At 42.5% G+C, this 20,077-nt stretch overlaps 3 protein-coding genes across 6 annotated transcripts; 2 read left to right on the forward strand and 1 right to left on the reverse strand.

Annotated features, from left to right (window-relative positions):
• The first annotated feature begins 134 nt into the window (after positions 1-134).
• Positions 135-10,387, forward strand: LOC124310524 (autophagy-related protein 23). 2 transcript variants are annotated; one of them, XM_046774570.1, is made up of 15 exons: positions 135-522; positions 2,386-2,694; positions 3,396-3,536; positions 3,902-4,618; positions 4,694-5,090; positions 5,162-5,595; positions 5,721-6,152; positions 6,238-6,411; positions 6,508-6,699; positions 7,015-7,266; positions 7,369-7,655; positions 7,741-7,843; positions 7,990-8,187; positions 8,409-9,626; positions 9,795-10,387. In XM_046774570.1, exons 2-15 carry the CDS (start codon positions 2,554-2,556, stop codon positions 9,897-9,899), a joined length of 4,791 nt encoding a protein of 1,596 aa, XP_046630526.1. In that variant the 5' UTR covers positions 135-522; positions 2,386-2,553; the 3' UTR covers positions 9,900-10,387. The 2 variants fall into 2 exon arrangements, with proteins under 2 accessions (XP_046630526.1, XP_046630527.1); XM_046774571.1 differs by lacking the exon at positions 135-522 and having other exon boundaries at positions 2,379-2,694.
• A 270-nt stretch (positions 10,388-10,657) lies between these two features.
• On the forward strand, positions 10,658-13,730 carry LOC124303217 (uncharacterized). Its single transcript, XM_046760177.1, has 9 exons — positions 10,658-10,892; positions 11,109-11,245; positions 11,328-11,531; positions 11,660-11,861; positions 11,994-12,124; positions 12,219-12,414; positions 12,480-12,770; positions 12,958-13,184; positions 13,286-13,730. The coding sequence occupies exons 1-9, from the start codon at positions 10,820-10,822 to the stop codon at positions 13,520-13,522; spliced, it is 1,698 nt and encodes a 565-aa protein (XP_046616133.1). The 5' UTR covers positions 10,658-10,819; the 3' UTR covers positions 13,523-13,730.
• Positions 13,731-15,095: 1,365 nt separating this feature from the next.
• LOC124310525 (zinc finger protein 84-like) lies at positions 15,096-19,976 on the reverse strand. 3 transcript variants are annotated; one of them, XM_046774573.1, is made up of 10 exons: positions 18,890-19,974; positions 18,268-18,764; positions 17,873-18,154; positions 17,634-17,784; positions 17,272-17,526; positions 16,934-17,167; positions 16,133-16,489; positions 15,796-15,986; positions 15,518-15,699; positions 15,096-15,263 (listed from the first exon to the last, which is right to left on the reverse strand). In XM_046774573.1, exons 1-9 carry the CDS (start codon positions 19,220-19,222, stop codon positions 15,522-15,524), a joined length of 2,478 nt encoding a protein of 825 aa, XP_046630529.1. In that variant the 5' UTR covers positions 19,223-19,974; the 3' UTR covers positions 15,096-15,263; positions 15,518-15,521. The 3 variants fall into 3 exon arrangements, 2 of the variants coding, with proteins under 2 accessions (XP_046630529.1, XP_046630528.1); XM_046774572.1 differs by lacking the exon at positions 15,096-15,263 and having other exon boundaries at positions 15,292-15,699; XR_006909681.1 differs by lacking the exon at positions 15,096-15,263 and having other exon boundaries at positions 15,558-15,699; positions 16,129-16,489; positions 18,890-19,976.
• Between the last annotated feature and the right edge of the window lie 101 nt (positions 19,977-20,077).

Here is a 20,077-nt window from a genome sequence, read left to right on the forward strand (position 1 = left end):
AAAGCGAGAAGAGCCGGAAATATAGCCGTACTGCGGAACGGCCGCGGGGGGCTGCTCTGATCAAGCGGTTAAAAATAGCCCGCAAGCTGTTGCGCCAACAATAAGCTTTCAGCTTGCAGAGGCTTGCGTTTATACCCCGCGGAAGTCGTTTCGTAGGACGATGCGGTTCCGATAATCCCACGAACCGAAAGCGAGAGGTGCAGAGATTGAGGTAGTGACGCAGGGTCAGAGAGTGAGAAAGGAATGATGATTTGATGAAACATCGAGCAGGGGACGAAGCGAAGAAGGCCTTTTCGGAAGAGGTCCTTTTCGTTCTGTGTAAGTCGCTCCGATGCAGCTTATACTTGGAATCAGAAGATGCTGGCTGTTCGGGTTCGCGCGAAGCTCCTGCCCCTCGCTGGCCCAAAAGCGATATTTTTAGTGGTGGCTTATAAACCGAGGCTTGGCCAGAAGCCAGCAAGTGTCCCCGTGGGCCACGCAGTGCCGCAGAACTCGAACGGATCCCGTCACTTCGACAACTACGTAAGTAAGCCCTGCATTTGTACACGTATACACTAATTGCCTTTTATATATGCGAGCCCTAACACCTACCCAAAAATTTTTCGCCAATTTTGTACCCCATTGCGCTTCGCGGAGGGATCCGTCAATGCAGGCCAAGAACTTCGTGCGCTGAGGCAGTTGATTTAAATCGCAATAAACGGATAACTGAAGGATATTGATAAAACGAACATGCATTTGAAATTATGATATTTGATCTGCAATAATGTTTTCACCAAACAATAAGGGGCCCCGTACCTAAAATTTAACCCTTGGTGCGTACACTGCATGTATGTACCTACAGTACTACAGGGTCAATACTAATTGTGAGTTCGTGTGATATGCCTTTTCTGCACAGTTAGCGACCTTCGAGTTTGAAAGCATAGATGTTGTTACGAATCTCGCGATGACATAACGAGTATCTTAAAATAATTTCAATTTGAGAGATTATTTTACTTTTAGTTTGAAAAATCTTTTTTCTCAATGTCAACGTACGCTCTGATAGTGAAATTTCACGCGACTAGAATAGCCGATGCCGCATACGTTTTCAGGGAATTGAAATTGGTAAATAAACCCAAGGTGTTCTCTGAGCTGAGATCGGAAGAAGAATTGCATTTTATAAATACGGATGATAAGTTCCGCAGATTTCCTTCACAGTCTAAGGCGGTAAAATATTCCTAACGATTTCTTTTCTCAACTTTCTGCGATTTCGTGACTACGAGAATAAAATTTTTCTGAACTTGTGTTTCAGTTTACTGTTCCTGGTATATTTCGTGGATGATAAAATAATTATAAAACTTATCGGAAAATTCAGATGCTCTAATCGCTATTTGTTTCATGTTTTGCAATAACGCACGAAAAATAAATATTCATTTACGCTTTTGAGCAAACATCAAATTCGGTAAAAATCACCGCCTATACTCGACTATTTCCAGATTCTAAGTTACCCAATTATCTCCAGACATTCCAGATATCTGTTACAATTTTATCCTCACAATTAGCTGACATTCTGTTTACTGAGATAATTAATCTTCGTCATTTCAGTAACAGTATTCCTGTAATCCGACGTTCATACGTGTATACTTGCATACGTAATAATTAAATTATTGCGTACTAAGAAATCGTTTTGCAATTAGCCTTCGGCCACATTGTTGTTGTTGCGAAGTTCTTGCCGTTTTGGTTATTTAAAGCGTTGCAAAATCAATCTCCGAGCCAACTCTTTGTTCAAATGCTGTGCTTAAAATCAGCTGGCTGCGAGTCGAGGGCACAAGATATTTTTTCAATTTCTAGACGCCGAAGAAAATATACATAGGTACACATTATATACACATTGTAACACAACGTTCCAATGAAATCACGAAAAATATGCGACACGTGGCTTTCGTTATAAAACTGGGACGAAGATAACGAGCGATATTAAACAGCGTATCAAATCTGTTTCGTCAAGCTGATCTCCGATGCTGCATCCCTGCTCCTGCTTCGTAGGCATAAGACGTTTGTTTTTATTCGTATAGGGCTAATTTTAACCGGTTGTTTTGAATCAAATGTAGACATGTATTTATAGATTTTCTAGTGTTTTCTCTTGCCGCTATCTTTCTCTCTCCCTCTCTCTCTCCCTGTCTTCTCTCGCTACTCACAATCAGATTCTTTTCTCCTCTTCCGTTCGAACGCATCACAAAATTTTCAGAATCCTTTGTCCACGATCAGAATCAGAAGTTTCAATATTGACCAGCGATCGAACTTAGCCACGTGTTTTTCCCAGTAAACGATCGAGTCATGTCTTAATTCATATCGCCATCGGTCAATATACATATATTCATCACATCTCTATTTAACCCGAGGTAACAGGCGCCGAAGAATCGGGGCGCGTATTTTACCAGCAACCCGTTTAAAAGTGGGACGATTCAACGGGGCCCAAATCGACCGATGAACTACACGACGAAACACAACGAAATCGACAACGAATAGGACACCGCACATCGAACCGCAATCGGATACCCAAATCTGGAATAAAATATGGGTTCCGGAGGCAGCGTCCCAGCCGCCAGCAGACAGTCCACATCCAGAGATTTAGACGTCCTCTGCGAGCGCCGGGAATCCCAGGCTCCAATCGTTCTGCAGAATCTGCAAACTGCGGAAGGTCCAACCGACTCGCAGGTCGGTATTCCATTTTCACCACAAGATATCAGAGTCCTTTTCAGCGTATTCTAGACTCCAAGGCGGTCAGGATGCTTGGTATCATACCGATCGAAGTCTCACACTGGACCTATTTTTCATTTTATACCCTGGCAATCGGGGTTTCTGCTGATTTTTTTTATGCATGTTCATTTGCAAAACTTGAGACAAAGATTTGAAAAAAATTTTCTACCGGTCCTCAATTTCAATTATTCAACAGTTCTTTGTGTGGTTCACTGTCAAATAATATGAATTTTTTCACTTCGTTTTCGAATTGGTTTTCTACTGTAATTTTCTGGTGAAGAACATGTCGTTTTTTTAGCAGATTGATCTCGATATTCCGAGGTTTACTTAAATAATTTTTAAGAACCCAGCTGAATTTCAAAGGAACCTTAATATCTAACAGAGAAATCACTTTACCAATATTCTCACTTTATATATTATCTGTTTGAATCATTTATCACACACGAAAAAATGTTTTCGTTTCCCAAATAAACGCGTTCAAAAATGCGATGTACAAATCCTTTTTTCACAGCATCCAAAACCCCGAGAGCTGTGATTTGACTTTCACGATAAAAAAATGTTCCTCATGCTGCTTTGAGCATTGTTCCATTCTGCGTTTATCAAACATAGGACATATGAAACGTGTTCCCAATCGAATACTTTTTCTTCGTCTTCTTCAGGGCCCCAGTCCGTACACGACGCTCCGAAGAGATGGTTTCAGATTCCAAGGGCCATCGGCTCCGAGTTTGCCGGTTGGTTCCAGCGTCCGAGGATCCTACGCCGGGGGACACGAGGCGAACGCCCCTCAAGAAGAGACTCTGGTAAGTGTCTTAACGATCGAAGAAGCGCCGACGCGTCACGGCCCCCTGGCACCGCTCCAGCTATAGGTGTTTCGCATTTCGCATTTCGCGTTTCGCGTCGATCCCGGCTACGGAGAAGACGCTGAGTCACGATCACGCGTCCCTCCGTTGGCTGCCAGCCGCGTTCTTCGTCGTTGATCTAACTCCGGAGACTGGGGCCGTGGTTGATCAGTTAGCATTCAGCGCTCGACGCCAGTGCTTCGACGTCCGCGTACCATCCCACACACGAACTACGTCATTGATAGTCGAAAGCTTTCATAACTCTGTTCGAGTAGCCTAGCCAGACTTGCCAAGGAGTGACCGATAATTTACCGCGTATTTCCTAGCTCGCCTACGCGTCCCAGATGACCGGTTGGCAGTCCGGTCCCGCAGGGTCAAACCTCGCATCGACGAGGAGCGAGATGACGGAGCTTTCGAGGACGGTGTCCTGCCTCGCAGCGGCGAACCAGCAGCTGGCAACCGCGCACAGTGCGGCTCTAGCGCACCTGGAGGCTCTTTACCGGGACGTGAGATCTGCGAGAGGGATGCGAGATTGCGACAAGGAGGCTTACGCGGAGGGTGATGAGGCCGAGGAGGAGCGACGCTGCAGGGGAAACCGTCAACGGACGTCGAGGTGGTCTCACCAGGGTTTGCGACAAGCGGAGCAAACGGCCACGACGCACGAGTTGGAGACAGAATTCCACAAGGAATATCCCACGAGAAGCCAGCTCGAGACACAGGGGAGAATACCGGACATGCGGAATGAGGGAAACGAGGATGAGGGTGAAAACACGCTGAGGAAAGCCCTCGCCAGGATAGAGGAGCTCGAGGATACCCTGAGGAGTGAAAGACTGAAACCAACCGATCCAAATCACCACCGAAGATCGACCATCGGCAACTTGGTCACGTGCGAGAAGGAAGTTCAGTGCAGTGATGACGAAGCCGAGGATGTTGAACGAGTCAAATCCGAACGAGCACTTCAAGTTCAGAAACTCAATGAGGAGATGCAAAAGGAACTTGAGACGCAGAGACGGACGATCGAAAGGCTCGAGGAAGAGTGCAAGGTACTTTTTTTTCTCGTTTTCTTGAAACTCTAAATTGCTCTTTTTTACTCTGCGTATTGTCACCAATTGATGCAGATATCAACTGTGCAGCGGGAGAAGGCGGAGTCTGAATTGCAGGAGCGGAATGAAGAACTCGAGAGAACTCTGACGGAGCTTGATTGCTCGAAGTCAAAGAGAATGGAACTGCTGAGGGAGGTGGATTTGTACAGAACGGAAAGAGATTCCGCCCTTGTCAGGATATCCAGTTTGGAAGAGGAGCTACAGAAGTCCGTCCTCGACAGAGACCACGCGAAGAACACGGAGGGTCAGAAATCGGCAAAACTTCGAGCCCAGCTAGCCGAGGAGGTAGCGGACAAAAAGAAACAAATCAAAGCCCTCGAAGACGCTCTTGAGGAGATCCAACGGCTCAAACATGCGGTGAAAACCGACAGGAAAGAAAACGCGAACCTTGACGACGAAGCTGACCAAACAGGTAAAAGGAACACTATTCTACTCGATCGTTGAAGAAATTTAGGACGAAACTTATATAACGTCTTTTTGCAGAACTGGGCGTGGAGCAAACCGCAGCTTTGGAAGAAAACCCTTACGAAGCGAGCGAGGATGTTGCGGAGGAGATCGCCTGCAGCCGTGCGACGAACATGGAGGAATTCAAAAAGGAATTGACCCTCAAACGTGAGGCCAGACAGCGTGCCATAGCCGCAGTGTCTTCGGAAATGGACAGACTCAGACGGGAATTGGGAGCCGAGAAGGAGGCACACTCCGAAACATCGAGGATGCTGGATTTGCTCAAGTCCGGGGAACCTACGAGAGATATAAAAGGATTGACGACTGCTGAGGAACAAGCCGAACACAAAAGCTCGGCCAGCTCCGCCCAAGATGAAGTAAAGAGACTCAGAAATCAACTTCAAGGTGAAAAAGAGGCTCACCAAGATACTCTAAGGAGAATTACTGCTCAACAGATAGCTGACACCTTAAAGGTGAGTACAGAGGGACGCTTTTTTACGTCAGTTTTTCTTGCAGTGAATATGCCTGCTCCTTTTCGATGCAGTTTGGATTCACATGCAAGATTCTGCAACGATGTAAAGATAATTCTAATTTGTAGGTTTCGGATGAGATAAAGAACTTTGTACGTTTCGAAGCTGAGAAACTGGAAGACCTTCGGTACCATCTCGAACACGACGCAGAGAAAAACATGAGACAAATTCTTCACGTCAAGGAAGCGGTGGGTACGGCTCGTCTGGTCCTGGCAGCTCGCGAGAAACAGGTGAATAAATTGAAGGATCAATTGGCGCACATTCTGGCCAGACTGGAAGGCATGAATTACAGCGAAATATTCGACGACGCAAGAGCGGAGTTTGATCACCAGCTTGAAAATCTTAGAAACTTGAAAACTCTCTACGAGGTACGACTCAAGGTTTTGATCGAGATGAAGGAACAGGCAGGAAAAGAACTCGTAGAGACGAAGGAGAAGCTCGAAGTTTCTCAAAAGAAACTAAAAACGCTCGAAGAGGACTTGGAGAAATCGGAAGAGAAGGTGATGCTAATTTTTTTAGTAAATTTCATTCCGCGGCTGCAGACAAAACGTTCGTTATCACAAACTTTTTCACGTTCATCAACAGGTTGACAGTCAGGACACTGAAATATCGAATTTGGAGTCTCAGCTTGGTTTGACGAAAGCGGACTGCAGGGATCTCGAAAATCAGATGTCCGTTATAAACAGTCTATTCACGCAAATGCTGCTGAGCGCTTCCTCGGCCGACATGGATCTCGACAGGTTGACTCGATTACTGCAGGTAATTTAAAATGCAATCAATGGCCGACAGAACGTGACTACAAGGCGCCAAGGATGACATAGCTTTATTTGTACAAATGACCCGATATTTTTTCAGGAGAATCACGACTTGATAAGCGACATGGCTCGAGAGGAAGGCACGGAGGCTGCCGCACTGCCAAAACTTCTTCTGGATTTGGTAGAGCAAGTCGAGGGACGAACCCCGACGAAGCCCCGAGCGTCGGGAAGCGATGGCGAAAAGAACGAAGAGGATATTCAGGAAGGAAATATCGCACACAATTTGCCAAAGGTGAGAAAAATTTAACTAAACATAATTTCCCAACAGATCCACTTTATATTTGTGTTATTTGTCACATTTCTGTTACTAATTATGACACAAATTTTTGTAATTATAACATTTAAATCGTCTTATCAACATTTAATTCGCCATTTGTACTTTTTCTTTCAGTGAGTTTCATACATTAAAAAATGGTTAAATCAACCCAAAAATATTAGTGGACCTGATGGGACATTTTTTTCTAACCGTTTATCATATTATGTAATCTACTAATTCCTATAAGTCGCGATATATAAGGACGAAATATTGAATATATGTGAATGACAGGTGTGGCGCGTTTTACTCGAACTGTTGAGCTGCCACGCCGTCGACGCCCCCGCAGCTTCAGCGTCAGCGTTATCGGCGCCTGATAGCTGTTATAAATCCGTCGACACGCCGAGTGGACCACAGTTGGTAATTTCGGTTAGCAAAACATACATCAGACTGAAGGAATTGATCCTTGAAAAGAAGCATCTTGAGAAAGAGATGACGCGAATGAAACAACTTAATACACACCTTGAGAGCAAGCTGGGCGAACAGGTATACTGAAGGATAATTCCTATGCAGGCTGAATAGACTCGTGAGGAGTGACCATTGTTAATTTTAACTTTCCTCCTTCGTTTTTGGTAATCGTTTCGTCAGGAGAAAAGATTGTCGACGGTTTCCTCAGAGCTGAGCAAAACCTGGAACATAGTGGGTAGGATGCAGGCTCAGCATCAGCAGCTTCACACGCACGAAAAGATCTTGCGATACGAGCTACAGCAGAAGAGGAAAATGCTTCAAGAGCTGAAGCAGGAGCTTGAATATTGCCGAGAGAAATGGGAATCGGCGAGGCAAAAAAATACGAACACAGAACTCGAGTGGAAAAATCTTCGTCGAGAGTTCGCTGCGAGAAAAGCGCTCGCCGTTCGAGACTCCCTGAACAACAGGTATGCTAAACCCCCAAACCGAAGAGGACATTTTTTTCTGAACGAAACTGATAACTCGTTCAATGATCCCCTTTCTTTTTCGCAGCGGCGAAAGCGGGTTCAGCGACGAACGTGGTGACGAGTCTGACGAAGAAGACGAGGAAAGAACCGAAAGGATCAGGATAAGCCCGCGCAGGCGAACCAGAAAGGTATATAAAATGAGATTAATTTCCCTGATGAAATTTTTGCGCGTCAATTACTCTCCGACGCGGATCAATGAAAGACGTAAAGAAAAACAGGTAGCGAATGATTTATGATTTTTGGACGCAGCTCAATCCGGATTTGACTGTTTCAGGAAAGCCCAAGGGTACCGTCCCCAGACACAGAGTCTGAGCAGCCAACGGATACGGAAATGTCAGAGTCAAAGACTTGTTCCTCGGAAACCCTCGAACAGCGGACACCAACCCCGGAAACCGAGACAGAGGTGGACGGGGAGACGATCGACGTTGAGTCGGCATCAAACGAGGTGCGGCCCGCCACACCAGAGCCTGACGTGAGTTGCTCAGTACAATAGAATTGCACAGGCCAGTTGTTTCACCGCCTGGTAAAAATTTATTGCCTCTTATTGTCGGTGAAAAGTTTATACCGAGAGGATAAATTTTTACCAGGAGGAGAAAGAGCAAAGGGCAGAAAACATGAAAATTGTATATTTTGAACACCGGATTTGCGTATATTTCTTTTATGCTATATGTAAGATACTTATTGATTTTCCAGTGCACTCCGGAGACAGAGATTTTGGACCCATTGGACAGAGCGTTGACAAACGTGATTCAGAGTCTGATAAAAATCGACACAGTATCTAATCAGAGTTCCGCTTCTACGTCCAGAGAAAGTATACCCATGGCGTCTACGTCAGCGGAGTCGAAGGATTCATCCGTGTTCGACACCGTGGTCAGCAACGAACCTTCGAAAAGGGTTAAAACTCCGAGAAGAGAGACAAGAGAATGGAGCCCACACAGCGAACCATGGAGTTCGAATATAACGGACATGAAATTGAATTTGAAGAGACCATTGAAAACATCGATAAACGAAAGGTCATCGTCCCTGGACTCGTCCATTACGGCTACGCGACTCGACGAGATAGATAACTGTCCCGATTCCACTCTGGGAGCTTGTGCCTCGACTTCCGAAGACCCTGTCGAAGATTGCGATGAAAAGAGAGTGAAGAACAACGACGAAGAGTCGATTTTTGACAGCGAAAAGTTTCTGAATTCGATGGAAACAGAATCCACCCCGCATCCAACCGTCTCGGTATTTTCCATCGGACCTTATCTCTCCTCCAAATCACCCTCGCCAGTCAAAACTGTTCAATTTCGAGAGCCATTGATACTGGGACCAAGATCCAGCACGCCCTGCACCCTGAACTCCGACGAAGCTTCGACATCTGAACAAGCAACTGCGGCTGCAACAAGTTCTGGTACAAAATCGCAGACTAACGAAAAAGCAGAAACAAAGCCTGTCGAGATCTCAGCGAATGTCTCTGATGAGATTAAAGCGAAACCGGAATTGACCGATTCCCAAGAAAAGACACTTGCTGAAACCGCGAACGCCTCTGTATCCGTAAAGACGACCGACGCTGAAGACAAGTCGGAGGAACAGAAAAATAAGACTGGCACTCTCGAGGCACCACGACCGGAAACTTCGACTGCATCGCAGTCCTCGGTCGATTCCGTAACGCCGAAGACTTCCCGCACTCCAGAGGAAGTTTTGGTTGCTAGAGCTGCGAGATTGAAACGATTGGAGGAGCAGGCGGACTGGCTGATGAAGAAAATGAACGCTACCAGCCAGAGGGGATCCGCTCTGAGTACCAGACTAGAAGAACTTCACGAAGTCTATGGTGAACCACCGGCTCCTCCGCCTTTGCCAGATGTTTTGCCGAGCGTCAGATTAGAGACGAATTCCAACGAACTGGACGAGAGAAGGGAGCACCAGGTAAGATCCTCCGCTGAAACGTTGAATTTTTTTTCTTTTTTTAGGGGGGGAGGGAGGGTTTGCTTCGTTTGGATTCCGTACCCAATTATTGTTTCATCGTATATATGATCCGGATATTTTCACAGAACGTTTTATGCTGATTGGTGATTCAATACTTGTTGATTTCAGGTACAAGAGTCACTTACTTCTCGACCGGAAGAGGCCCTGCCATTACACCAAACTGAAGCTGACGATACGGCCGCGAACGAATCTCCACCGAACAATGCGCCCTGATACAGAATGAAAATATGTAAATTCTGAACCTTTCCTATGAGAAAGCAAAAAACGCGACGTGGCGTTCCTTTCCTGGACTTCGAAGTTTCCCTGATTCTTGGATATATTGCAGTACAGATGGAACGTATACCGGTTCTCGTCTATTCGTACATCTCCTTATAACCGCTGTAACATATAGGGGAAAGTATTCGTCGGTGTTAGATATTAAACCTATGTTAAAAGAGAATCGTGGTTTTATGCCTGATATGTTACGCTATATTCATCACGCAGGCTAAAATCGTGATGCTCGTGAACAAAGAAAATCTCCCGTGATAATAATGTTATCGTGGATTTGAGGCAAATCGAATACGTGCTTCCCACGAAGCTAAAAAGACTTATTTTATACCCAAACGGTTCAATTATGAACCTATATGTATAATTTATATAGAATGAAGTTAAATAAAAGTAAGAAAAATTCGATGTATGTATAAATGTTGAAATATCCAATATGTTTGATTCGTTCTTATTGTAAATTGTACTAATTAAAAAACGAAACCATATAAGTCCATTTTTAACTCAGTCACTAATTAAATATGCATTCATTTTTTATAATTCATTTTTCCTACGTCTCTGGATTTATCGAGAAATGGACGATGAAACAAGGAGAAATTTGAGCAGGCAAGAACCGAATAAAACCAAATCGTGTATTAGACTGAGACTGGTAATGCACACTGAGAGGTTCTTTCGTATCAATCGGAAGAGCGATAATAAGTGATAGTAATGATGATTGATATATATCTAATGATGAGCAAAAGCAATGTTACATTCTGACATATCTGCAGTTCACCGTTGACCAACCGTTTGAATACATTCTTGACCTGACTAAATTCGGTAAAAACTTAAGTGCAGTATAAATAACTTTTGCTCCGTTCGCGTCAACAATGTTCAAATATCCTCGGATACTCAGCTACTGTTTCATATCAATTCTTTTCCTGGGCAATGCTGAAGTGATAGGTGCTTATATATTATAGTACAATACCGTCATTCCCGTGTAATATTGTAACATTTAACGAAAGATACGGCATAATGATTAACCTTGACGAACCCCATTCTTATAAGCTTATAGCACGTTTATTAGGTCTTCAAAGATGATAGATCAAATTTATAACGATATAGTTTCAAAGAGAAAAAGGTGTCTCGTTACATAATCGTTATTTTGGTATGACTTAGTGAGAGTGGCCATTGAGGCTTCGTTTCGACTTGACATATACCCTAAAAGTCTGGATAATCCAAGCAGCTGTATGCTGTACGATCCCCAGAATGAAGCAACAGGTATCGCGCTTGATTATCAAGCTGACAATTCGCAGGTAATTAATTACATAATGCATACGATCGAATAATACTTGAACCGCATTGTCGTTAAACGTTTCCCCCTCGCCATGTCCTTAGGAAGCTGATCAGAAGATCGTACCATTGGGCAACAATCAATGTGGTGCGAGAATCTACGACGCGTCACGGACAGATGTTGGAAGGTGGTCTCTTGTTCTTTCGAATGAAACAGAATCCATCACCGAAAATTTCCGAGTTATTACCGTTACTTTAGAAGAACCTGTCAACCGAACATCTACCGCAGTAATCGGAGACTTGACAACGGTACAATGTTTCGTGTTTTAGCGCGTACGTGCAAATCCAGCACTTCGCGAACTTCGAAAAGTCTGAACCGTAGAATGAATATAAACGTAGGACAAGACTGAGTAAATCACCTGCCAATTTGATTTAAGACCATACTTTGCGGACCATCCAGCATGCTGTACTGCGAACTGAGAAACCCTTTAGGAAATCCGGCTACCCTGACAAGCAGAACGCGATGTGAAACTATAATCGAGGTTTTGAAGGCTACGGATTTCGGGGTCTGGACATGCACTGTAGGCGTATCTGGCAGCATAGAAGAGGTTTACGCAACTCACACTCTGAACATTGGAGGTAACTTATGTTGTGATGATATTTATCGGTTCGAAAAAGATTACAAAATTTCAATATTGAGGATAAATTCCCGAGAAACGATGAGCTGTAATGACGCGATGAGCTAAAGCTAATTGGTTCGATTGATTTTAGACCCTGCCGAAGAAGTGGTGATATTCGCAAACGACACTTTATCCGGTAAAATGATATCCTGGCAAGTCGAGAGAATTATACCAGCAGCGTCTTGGTGCAGAGCCTTTCCCCCGAAGGGGGGATCAATCATGGTGACAATCTTTTACTCAGACTGAATCATTTGAATTAAAAAAAAACTGACCACAATAGCCTGCTGGGCCTCAAAGACTTTTTATTATAAATTAGGTAGCGCCGGGACTGGAACTCGAAAAGTACGTATCCGTTGGGACAAACCTTGCCGAAAACAAATGCGGCCTTCTGATAACCGGGGAATTCCAGGAAGAGTATCATGGGATCTGGAGACTGGAAATGGGGCTAACTTCCGGAAATATAGTCGGAGGATTCATCAGAATGCCCGAAGGGCAGATACCAGGGCTGAATGGTCGGTGAAGAAAGAATTACGAACTGAGGTCATGGTCGATCCTTTATTTTGATAATGTTTAACAGATCCAAATACCGCGAGGAATTCGTCGGACCCATCGAACACGGTGGAGGTGAATGTCGAGGCTGGAAAATCTTTCACAATCACTTGTCAAACTCAATACCCTGCCGGTTACTGCTGGATAAAAGGGCCCCAGGGCCAAGACATAACATCAACGGACGAACTGACTGTGGGGAGGTGTTCTCATACCATCGATAACGCGATTTCTACGGAGCATAGCGGGGACTGGACTTGTAACATGGCACATGTCAATGGAGGGCACGAGGAGCATTTGGTTACCAAAGTGAATGTCATAGGTAATCGATATGAGTTCAATCCTCCTACAATACGAGTGATCAAGTTACCCAATTCTGCGTCCTCATTTTTCAAGGACATTTCTCAGATAGTATAAAAATCCAAAAGACATTAAGAGAAATGATTTTGTAAAAAGTGTTCCTTTGCCACCTCTTTGATTTTTTGACTATTTGGATTGATGTTCTGCAGACAAATTATATCAGGCTGTCAACCCCGAGATAACAGCGCGTCACGGAGTCAAAACGGTAATCGCGTGTAAATCAGTACTGGATTATCCACTCCAGTACTGCCGATTTGTTAGGCCAGATGGTGTGGGACTAGGAGTAACGCCTGGCATGGAACCATCCGGACGATACTCTTACGAGGGCGACGGATTGGACCATGGCTACTGTGGACTGGCCATCAGTTCTGTCCAGGTTAATTTTTGTAGCAAATATATACCCCTAACGGAATACCTTCGAAGATTAATAAAAAATCTGGCAATTATGAATTAACAAGTCCCCATCCAATCCCGCAGGCGGTGGACATCGGGGAGTGGAAATGTGTATCCAGATCACGCTTCCGCACCTGGGAGGCGGAAAATTCGGACACTTGCGTTTTGCAGACTCCAGAAATCTCTGCTGCTTCTGTAATTGGATTGACGATTGGCGCCGTTTTACTGGTATCCGTTATAACCGGAGCTTTACTTGTACGGTACAGACGTAAGCGGTCCCAACAGTCTGAACGAGCTATGATGGTCGAATTCAGTACCTGATTACTGTGCTGGTACACAAAAATTTAATAGTTATTGCATAAGCAATAAAAAGAAACTCATGATATTGTGCTTACACCCAGCTTTCTAGGAAAAATATATAACGTTCCGCGTTATATCTTAGATTTGAAAATTTTTACGTAAAAAAAATTGACAAACATGTACGGCAATCGAGGACTATTCAGAATAAAATAATGTTATTTAGCCCGTATTTTAATGCTGAAAATCTTATAATCCGCTCCGCGCGACAATCAACAGGCAACATTTTAGACGCTGTGATAATGGTAATTACGATTGATGTTGATCAGTGTGAAAAAGCGAATTGAAGTAACCACCGTCCTAGCTGGGGAGTGGGAAATGGTAAAAATTCATTCATTTCCTCCCCACTGTCCACAAAAACGATTCTTCTATTTCAATTGCCCATCTTATTTTTCAGTCTACTTTGTTGTCCATGAATTAAATTTCTGTACTGTGAATTAAGATATTCTCTGGAAAACGTAGTTGAAATAAATCATAGATCTCGACATCAAACCCAAATTGATCAAGCCAGGTCAGTCATGGAGAAACCTGCTTTTTAGAAACAAATTACATACATTTAAAATTTGCATTCAATCCACACAATACTGACAGCATAAAAACTGAGAAGTGCATATGTATCGGAACTAAGTTAAGCTGTCGAAGTGTTAGTAAGAATGCATGAAGAAACAGTAACAGACCCCGATAACACACACGAAAATGGAATTCAGATATGTGCTCTGTCAGTGTGAAAAACGAAACAAGCTTATATAAAATAAGGGAAATAAATGCAGAAATTTGTCAAGAATTTACATTAAAAAAAACCTAATAATGGAAGTCGCTTCCAGAGAATAAATGGATCCACTGTACCGGATCACGATGGATATTCGACATGTAGTATGGCACATGTCAAAGAAAGATACAAAAACATCGACCAGTTAATATCTTAGATATAATGAGTGAGGCATAGCGGAACATGAACTCTGAAAGAGGCTCAGGATATTCACTGAATCGTTTCCGTTGATATTGACAGAAAATGGTGACTCTAGTGATACTGAAAACATGATAACCCGAGAGAAAGTTGTGTGAATATTACTTTAAAGTTAATTAACAGAAGCATAACACTTTACTTGCAGAGGGAATGTATCGGGCAGCATTCTACGGTAACAGCTCATCACGGACACAGAATAAACCTCTACAGTCATTCCACCTTAGGCTATTCGTTACGAAATTGCAGATTCTTTAGACTGGATAGCGGAGGAGTGGGTGTAGCACCTGGGATAGAGGAAATTGATAGTCTCATGAAGGTATAGGCTTAGATCACGGATATTGTGGATTGGCAATCAGTTCTGTTGAAGTTCGTGTCACAAAACACTAATGCAATGATAATATGAATTGTAGAATCTAACCCTTATATTACCATTGTAAGCAGTAGACTTGGAGTGGAGAGCAATGGAGAATCATTTTCCTGGCAGATTCATTTCAGATACGATCATCTCACTAATATCCAAAGCATTGGAAACAGTTGAGGCTGACAATGAGTTGACCGCAAGGCACAGTATTATTTGTGACAGTTAGGTATATCTGTGGTGATTCGATTTACAACAATTGAAACCACATCAGTGATCATGTGCAGAATTTTTGAGGCCTTCACAATTATTGAGGTACAAACGTAGACTGTACAAGCATTTATTATTGCACCATTCTATGATGTCCTTAATAACGCAGCCTGACAGAGGGAATAAAAAATTAGATAGTTTCGAATGACATAGTTCATTATACTTTGACGACGATAAATTGTTTTTTAACATTCAACGAGAAAATTTCTAGGTCATTTTAAGGCAATAGAAAATTATATTTACGTTATTGTAAATTGTATAATTCATACTTTCTCACTTTAATAAATACGTACCTACTAGCGTACCGGTAATTTATCAAATATGTATTCGTCAATAATATCTCCATATAATACAAACTACCTACACTATTATTTTTCTGATTCATCTGGATGGACCGTCTCCACATGACGGGACAAAGTATATCGCGTAGAAAACTGCTTCTTGCAATGACGACATTGAAATGTTGCAGCAGGATGGGCTGATCTCAAATGTGCGACTGCGAGTTCTCGCAAGACAAATGGTGACTGACATACACCGCAACGATACCTATTAACAGACAAAATCAGTTTACACTTAAAGCTTCCCAACGTAGGTATAATTTCTATTTTCGTTTGCACAGCATGAGTAAACATTAGAGCTCACCCTCCAGCAGTCCGTATTAGTGTACGTTTGAGAGCAGGAGGAGCATTTGGTGAATCCTCAATTTTCAATTCAATTTTAGGCTCAATCTGCATTGGAACCGAAGTACCTGGTGACATATGTTCCGGCGTAAGGTTTGGCATAGCTTTTGACATTTCCAATTCCTTTTTCAATTCTTTTTTTCGTACCTGGAGCTACAGTAAAGAAACATTAATTTAACCAATTATTAGTTGAATAAAAAGATCAAGTATTATTTGATACTGTATTCTATGTTTTTATTTCCAAAGTGATCAAATAGTTACGATATGCAATTTACTCCGGTAAGACAAAACGTACCCACCATTGCATGTGCCTGGGTGTGTACTCTCATGTGAGAATTTCTTGACTGAGAATTGTTGAAAGTTGCATTGCATTTTGAACAGTTATACTTCTTGTGTGTGTTGAATGGTTGCTGTGATGACTTGGATGAAGCCTTTGTCGCACCACCACGCTTACCGAATACAGGTTTCCCTCCACTACACTGATGTGCAAGCAGGGAAATCTCTTTGAAGAATATCTTGTTACATCGTGGACAATGGTAAGTTTTATCAACGACATGTGTTGCTTCATGTGCCTTTTGTTGCGCCTTGTCTTTGAAAATTTTTTTACACGTGGAACACGCGTATTTAGCTGTGCTTGCTGCTCGTTTGTGAGAGATCTGCAGAGAAAAAATTATTTTCATCAAGGTGTACAATATTTGGTCTATGTAAATTTCTTGAGAATTTCAGGTTCACGAAATCCCAATTACAATTTTTCCCCAAATAAAAATATTTCTTCTACTGCTTGAATGAGTTGATTGTATAACTTAGATGAGTAGGCTGAACTCGCTCGGCGCATGGGTAGGCGGATGTATTCTATAACACGATCGGTTTAGAAGAGTAGATCTGCGGCAGCCGCTGAATAAAACAACACACGCCGAACGCAACATTCTTATTACACCGAAATGAGAGTAAATGATTACATAATAGAGGAAAAGTCCGGAAATATCAAGAATCACATGAAATTCCTTGAAATTTCTTTGTTTCCAGATTTTCCCTCAGCTTTAGGTACCCTGCTTCGTGTCCTTAATTGCTAAGTTATTATTAATTCGTACGTAACCTACCTCATGGCGAAGAAGCTGCCATTTCTCTTTGAACGTTTTTTTACAAACTTTACAGCTGAAGCTCTTATATACATAGCTCTCGGAATGTGTTTGCAAATGAGTCAGCATTGTCGTGTGATCGTTAAACCACTGCAAACAAATACCGCAACGGGCCACGTTCTTTGATGTGCTCATGTTGATGTCTTTACTTGCATGAGCCGAACCATCCATAGACACATCTTCTTCGTCAGACTCCTGCAACGAAGATGCATGTTTTAAGCTACAAAACAAATAATCCTTTCAAGTACTGCATAAAATCATGTGTTATAAGGGGATCTAAGTACATGATTCCAAGGTACCTTAATGTAGCTTCTATTGCTTATACCAGTTATCGCTTCACTGGCTTCACGCGCTTCTCTCTCCTCATTCAATGCTTCCTCTTGTTCAACACTAGCATTAACAGGAGACATAACAGGCTGCTGATTATGCTCGCTTAGCCTGTGTGCCGCTAATCGAATAAACAGTCCAAATGAGCGGCCACAAATTTCACATTTGTGTTTTTTAGGTTCGTGAGTTCGCATATGGTTTGATAATGCACTCTGCTGCGTACACACCTGTAACATTTGCGAAACTGCAATGAAACAACCATTGTGTGCGAGTAACCTGGATTATAGCATACTCCTAAAAATTATAAAACTATATTGAAATATTTGACAGGTACCTTTCCACAAGTAGGACACATGAGTGACTTGATATTTTCTGCAAAAGGATTGTGTTTGAATAATGTTTCTCCACGTACAGGCGTCACATTTGCCGTTTCTGGCTGATGCAGTTGCTTATGATTTTGGTATGAATTCATTGTTGGAAAAAAACTGAAATAATGGTAAGGAACAACTGTAAGTAATATCTAACAGTAATCAGAGGAAACTTGCTGTCTATTAAGGACGTAATTAATGTTACCGATTGCAGAGAGAACACCAAGTGTTTGATGCAGTCGCCAATTCAGGAACTAACTGATGATCTCGTTGTCTGTGATGCCTGAGTATTTCCCAGCTAACAAATTCGCGATCGCACTGATCGCACTCATTGACACATTCATCAAAGTTCAGAGTAACTTTGAGATGATGCAAACCTTCATGTTTTGCAAGTTCTTCCACAGATTGAAACACGCTCGAACATTTTTTGCACCTATATCTACGTGGACAGAAGAGCCGCATGTGCTTACGTAAACTCTCTTTTGTTCTGAGAATGAGAAGAAATACCAATAAATATTTAAAAATGTTAATTTGATCAGCATTGTGAATTGGAAAAGACCAAAGTTCCAAACTGTACAACCTTATAATTACCCTATTTACCTGTAGTATCTGTTGCACGGCGAACACCACCATTTAGAACTTGGTTTAAATTTTGGTTTCGTCCCTATTCGGTCGTTTATCGTCAAGCTTCCAGTTAATACCTGTTCTAGAATGCTAGTGCTTCCATTCCCTGGCCTACTAGTAATTCCAACATTTGATTCATGACCGAATGTTTTTCTGTTTTCCGCTCCGTTTGTACCCCTTGAGCTGTAATCCTCTTCGTGAGAAATTTCCATTCGATCATTGCAAACCGAATTCAACAATTCTTCCGCCGTCATAATCGCGGTACCTAAGATCGGCCCGTTCCCGTCAGAGTTATCTAAGGGCTCCTCTTTAATCTGCACTTCGCAAGGAAGTTCTACCAAAGCTTCATTGGCTGCATTGGACTGATCTGTCTTTTGCATGCCAATGGAAACAGAAGACTTCTCAACTGATAGTGAAGCAGATAAAGGAACCAACGGTGGCGGAGCGCGTGCTTTTTCTTTGCAAAGCTGGGCCTTAAGAAAAAGAAGAAGCCGGTCAACTCTATAGAACGAAACTAGATAGAAAGGTATAATAACGTGATTGATGATTGCGATGTGCTAAAGGCAATTTATCATTATTACAATAGCTTGTGGTATACCTGGCAAGGATCAGGAGAATTCTTCATGGCATCCAAAAATATTTTTACAGTTTCAGAATCCTTTAAGGCTAGAAGTTGTATATGCATAGACTTGTAGACGCCGAGACAACGTTCTCTGAATTCGTAAGCGTCGTCTAATCTGGCTGCACAAAATTGGCATATCTGTTTTGGTAACGGATCACTTTTGTATACCATTATGGGAAAGCAGGCTCTCATCTTTTGGGTGACTTTTCTTTGCACACCTTCGTCACCAAATATCGACAACATTTCCGGTTGCTCCTCCGAACAAAGTCTACAGGCATTATTCCAGTCTTGTACCGCAGTAGTCATCATGTTCAATGTTCGAATTTAAATATACAATATGAACAATGATTAATTAAATAGTCTCTCAAACACTTGTTTACAGGTTGTATGTATTGCGCGTATTTATACATATACAGGTAAGTTACAGGATAATATTCAATAAATATACGGAATAAGCTCGGTAAAAATGAATAATCCAAGTCCCAATATCCCTAGAGTCTCGTAGCGATTGCTCTTCGAGTTCTCGTGGTTTTAGAAATTCGCCAAGGAGAATTGAGGTTAATCTACGAGAGACGGGACGATCGTCTAGCATATTTTGCAACGTTCCTCCGTATATCTTTTCTTTGATTATTTCAAACACCATAAGAATTCTCGTCATGTTTTCACGACCACAAGATAGTCAACGAGCCGTGCGATACTCAAATCTTCATCGTATTTTAAACGATCTGACATTTTGATAAGTATATATTATTGTTCTTTTATTTACTTTCACCAACAATAAGCAAGAATATTGCGAGACCATCGGACGGAGCGCCCGTCCCCTAAATCCAAACTTGCCCAAAGTTTACTCGCGATAAAACCGGTTTGCTTTCACTAAATGAAATTGAAAAAAAAAATACGAAACACCAATGACGACACTAAGCTCGTAAGAGAGCTTGCATACGCGTCGACGCTTTATCTCTATGCCTTATACGTCCGCATTCACCAGGTTTTCAGCATCTCCGAAAATCCACGCTACGCCGCTCAAACAAGTCAAGTCTCATTCGGCGATCAGAGACTGGGTCTGACACAAATGGCTAGAAACATCCTTCTGTCCACGTGAATCGCGATGGTAGAGGTCGCTCCTCGAAACCATAAGTGAGCTAGTATTGGTAAGACCGTTCA

Source organism: Neodiprion virginianus, chromosome 1, assembly GCF_021901495.1.
Source record: "Neodiprion virginianus isolate iyNeoVirg1 chromosome 1, iyNeoVirg1.1, whole genome shotgun sequence".
Taxonomy (NCBI): domain Eukaryota; kingdom Metazoa; phylum Arthropoda; class Insecta; order Hymenoptera; family Diprionidae; genus Neodiprion; species Neodiprion virginianus.

What these genes read in the sequence shown, in the direction of transcription:
- LOC124310525 (XM_046774573.1), bottom strand. Translation starts at nt 19,222, where the DNA reads ATGATGACTACTGCGGTACAAGACTGGAATAATGCCTGTAGACTTTGT. An exon ending in ACACCCAGGCACATGCAATG is followed by an intron (nt 15,987 to 16,132) that starts GTGGGTACGTTT and finishes TCTTTACTGTAG; the next exon opens with CTCCAGGTACGAAAAAAAGA. An exon ending in CTAATACGGACTGCTGGAGG is followed by an intron (nt 15,700 to 15,795) that starts GTGAGCTCTAAT and finishes GTCTGTTAATAG; the next exon opens with GTATCGTTGCGGTGTATGTC.
- LOC124310524 (XM_046774570.1), top strand. Translation starts at nt 2,554, where the DNA reads ATGGGTTCCGGAGGCAGCGTCCCAGCCGCCAGCAGACAGTCCACATCC. An exon ending in AGAGCAAGCTGGGCGAACAG is followed by an intron (nt 7,267 to 7,368) that starts GTATACTGAAGG and finishes TCGTTTCGTCAG; the next exon opens with GAGAAAAGATTGTCGACGGT. An exon ending in CGCGCAGGCGAACCAGAAAG is followed by an intron (nt 7,844 to 7,989) that starts GTATATAAAATG and finishes TGACTGTTTCAG; the next exon opens with GAAAGCCCAAGGGTACCGTC.
- LOC124303217 (XM_046760177.1), top strand. Translation starts at nt 10,820, where the DNA reads ATGTTCAAATATCCTCGGATACTCAGCTACTGTTTCATATCAATTCTT. An exon ending in GGGCAATGCTGAAGTGATAG is followed by an intron (nt 10,893 to 11,108) that starts GTGCTTATATAT and finishes GGTATGACTTAG; the next exon opens with TGAGAGTGGCCATTGAGGCT. An exon ending in TACCAAAGTGAATGTCATAG is followed by an intron (nt 12,771 to 12,957) that starts GTAATCGATATG and finishes GATGTTCTGCAG; the next exon opens with ACAAATTATATCAGGCTGTC.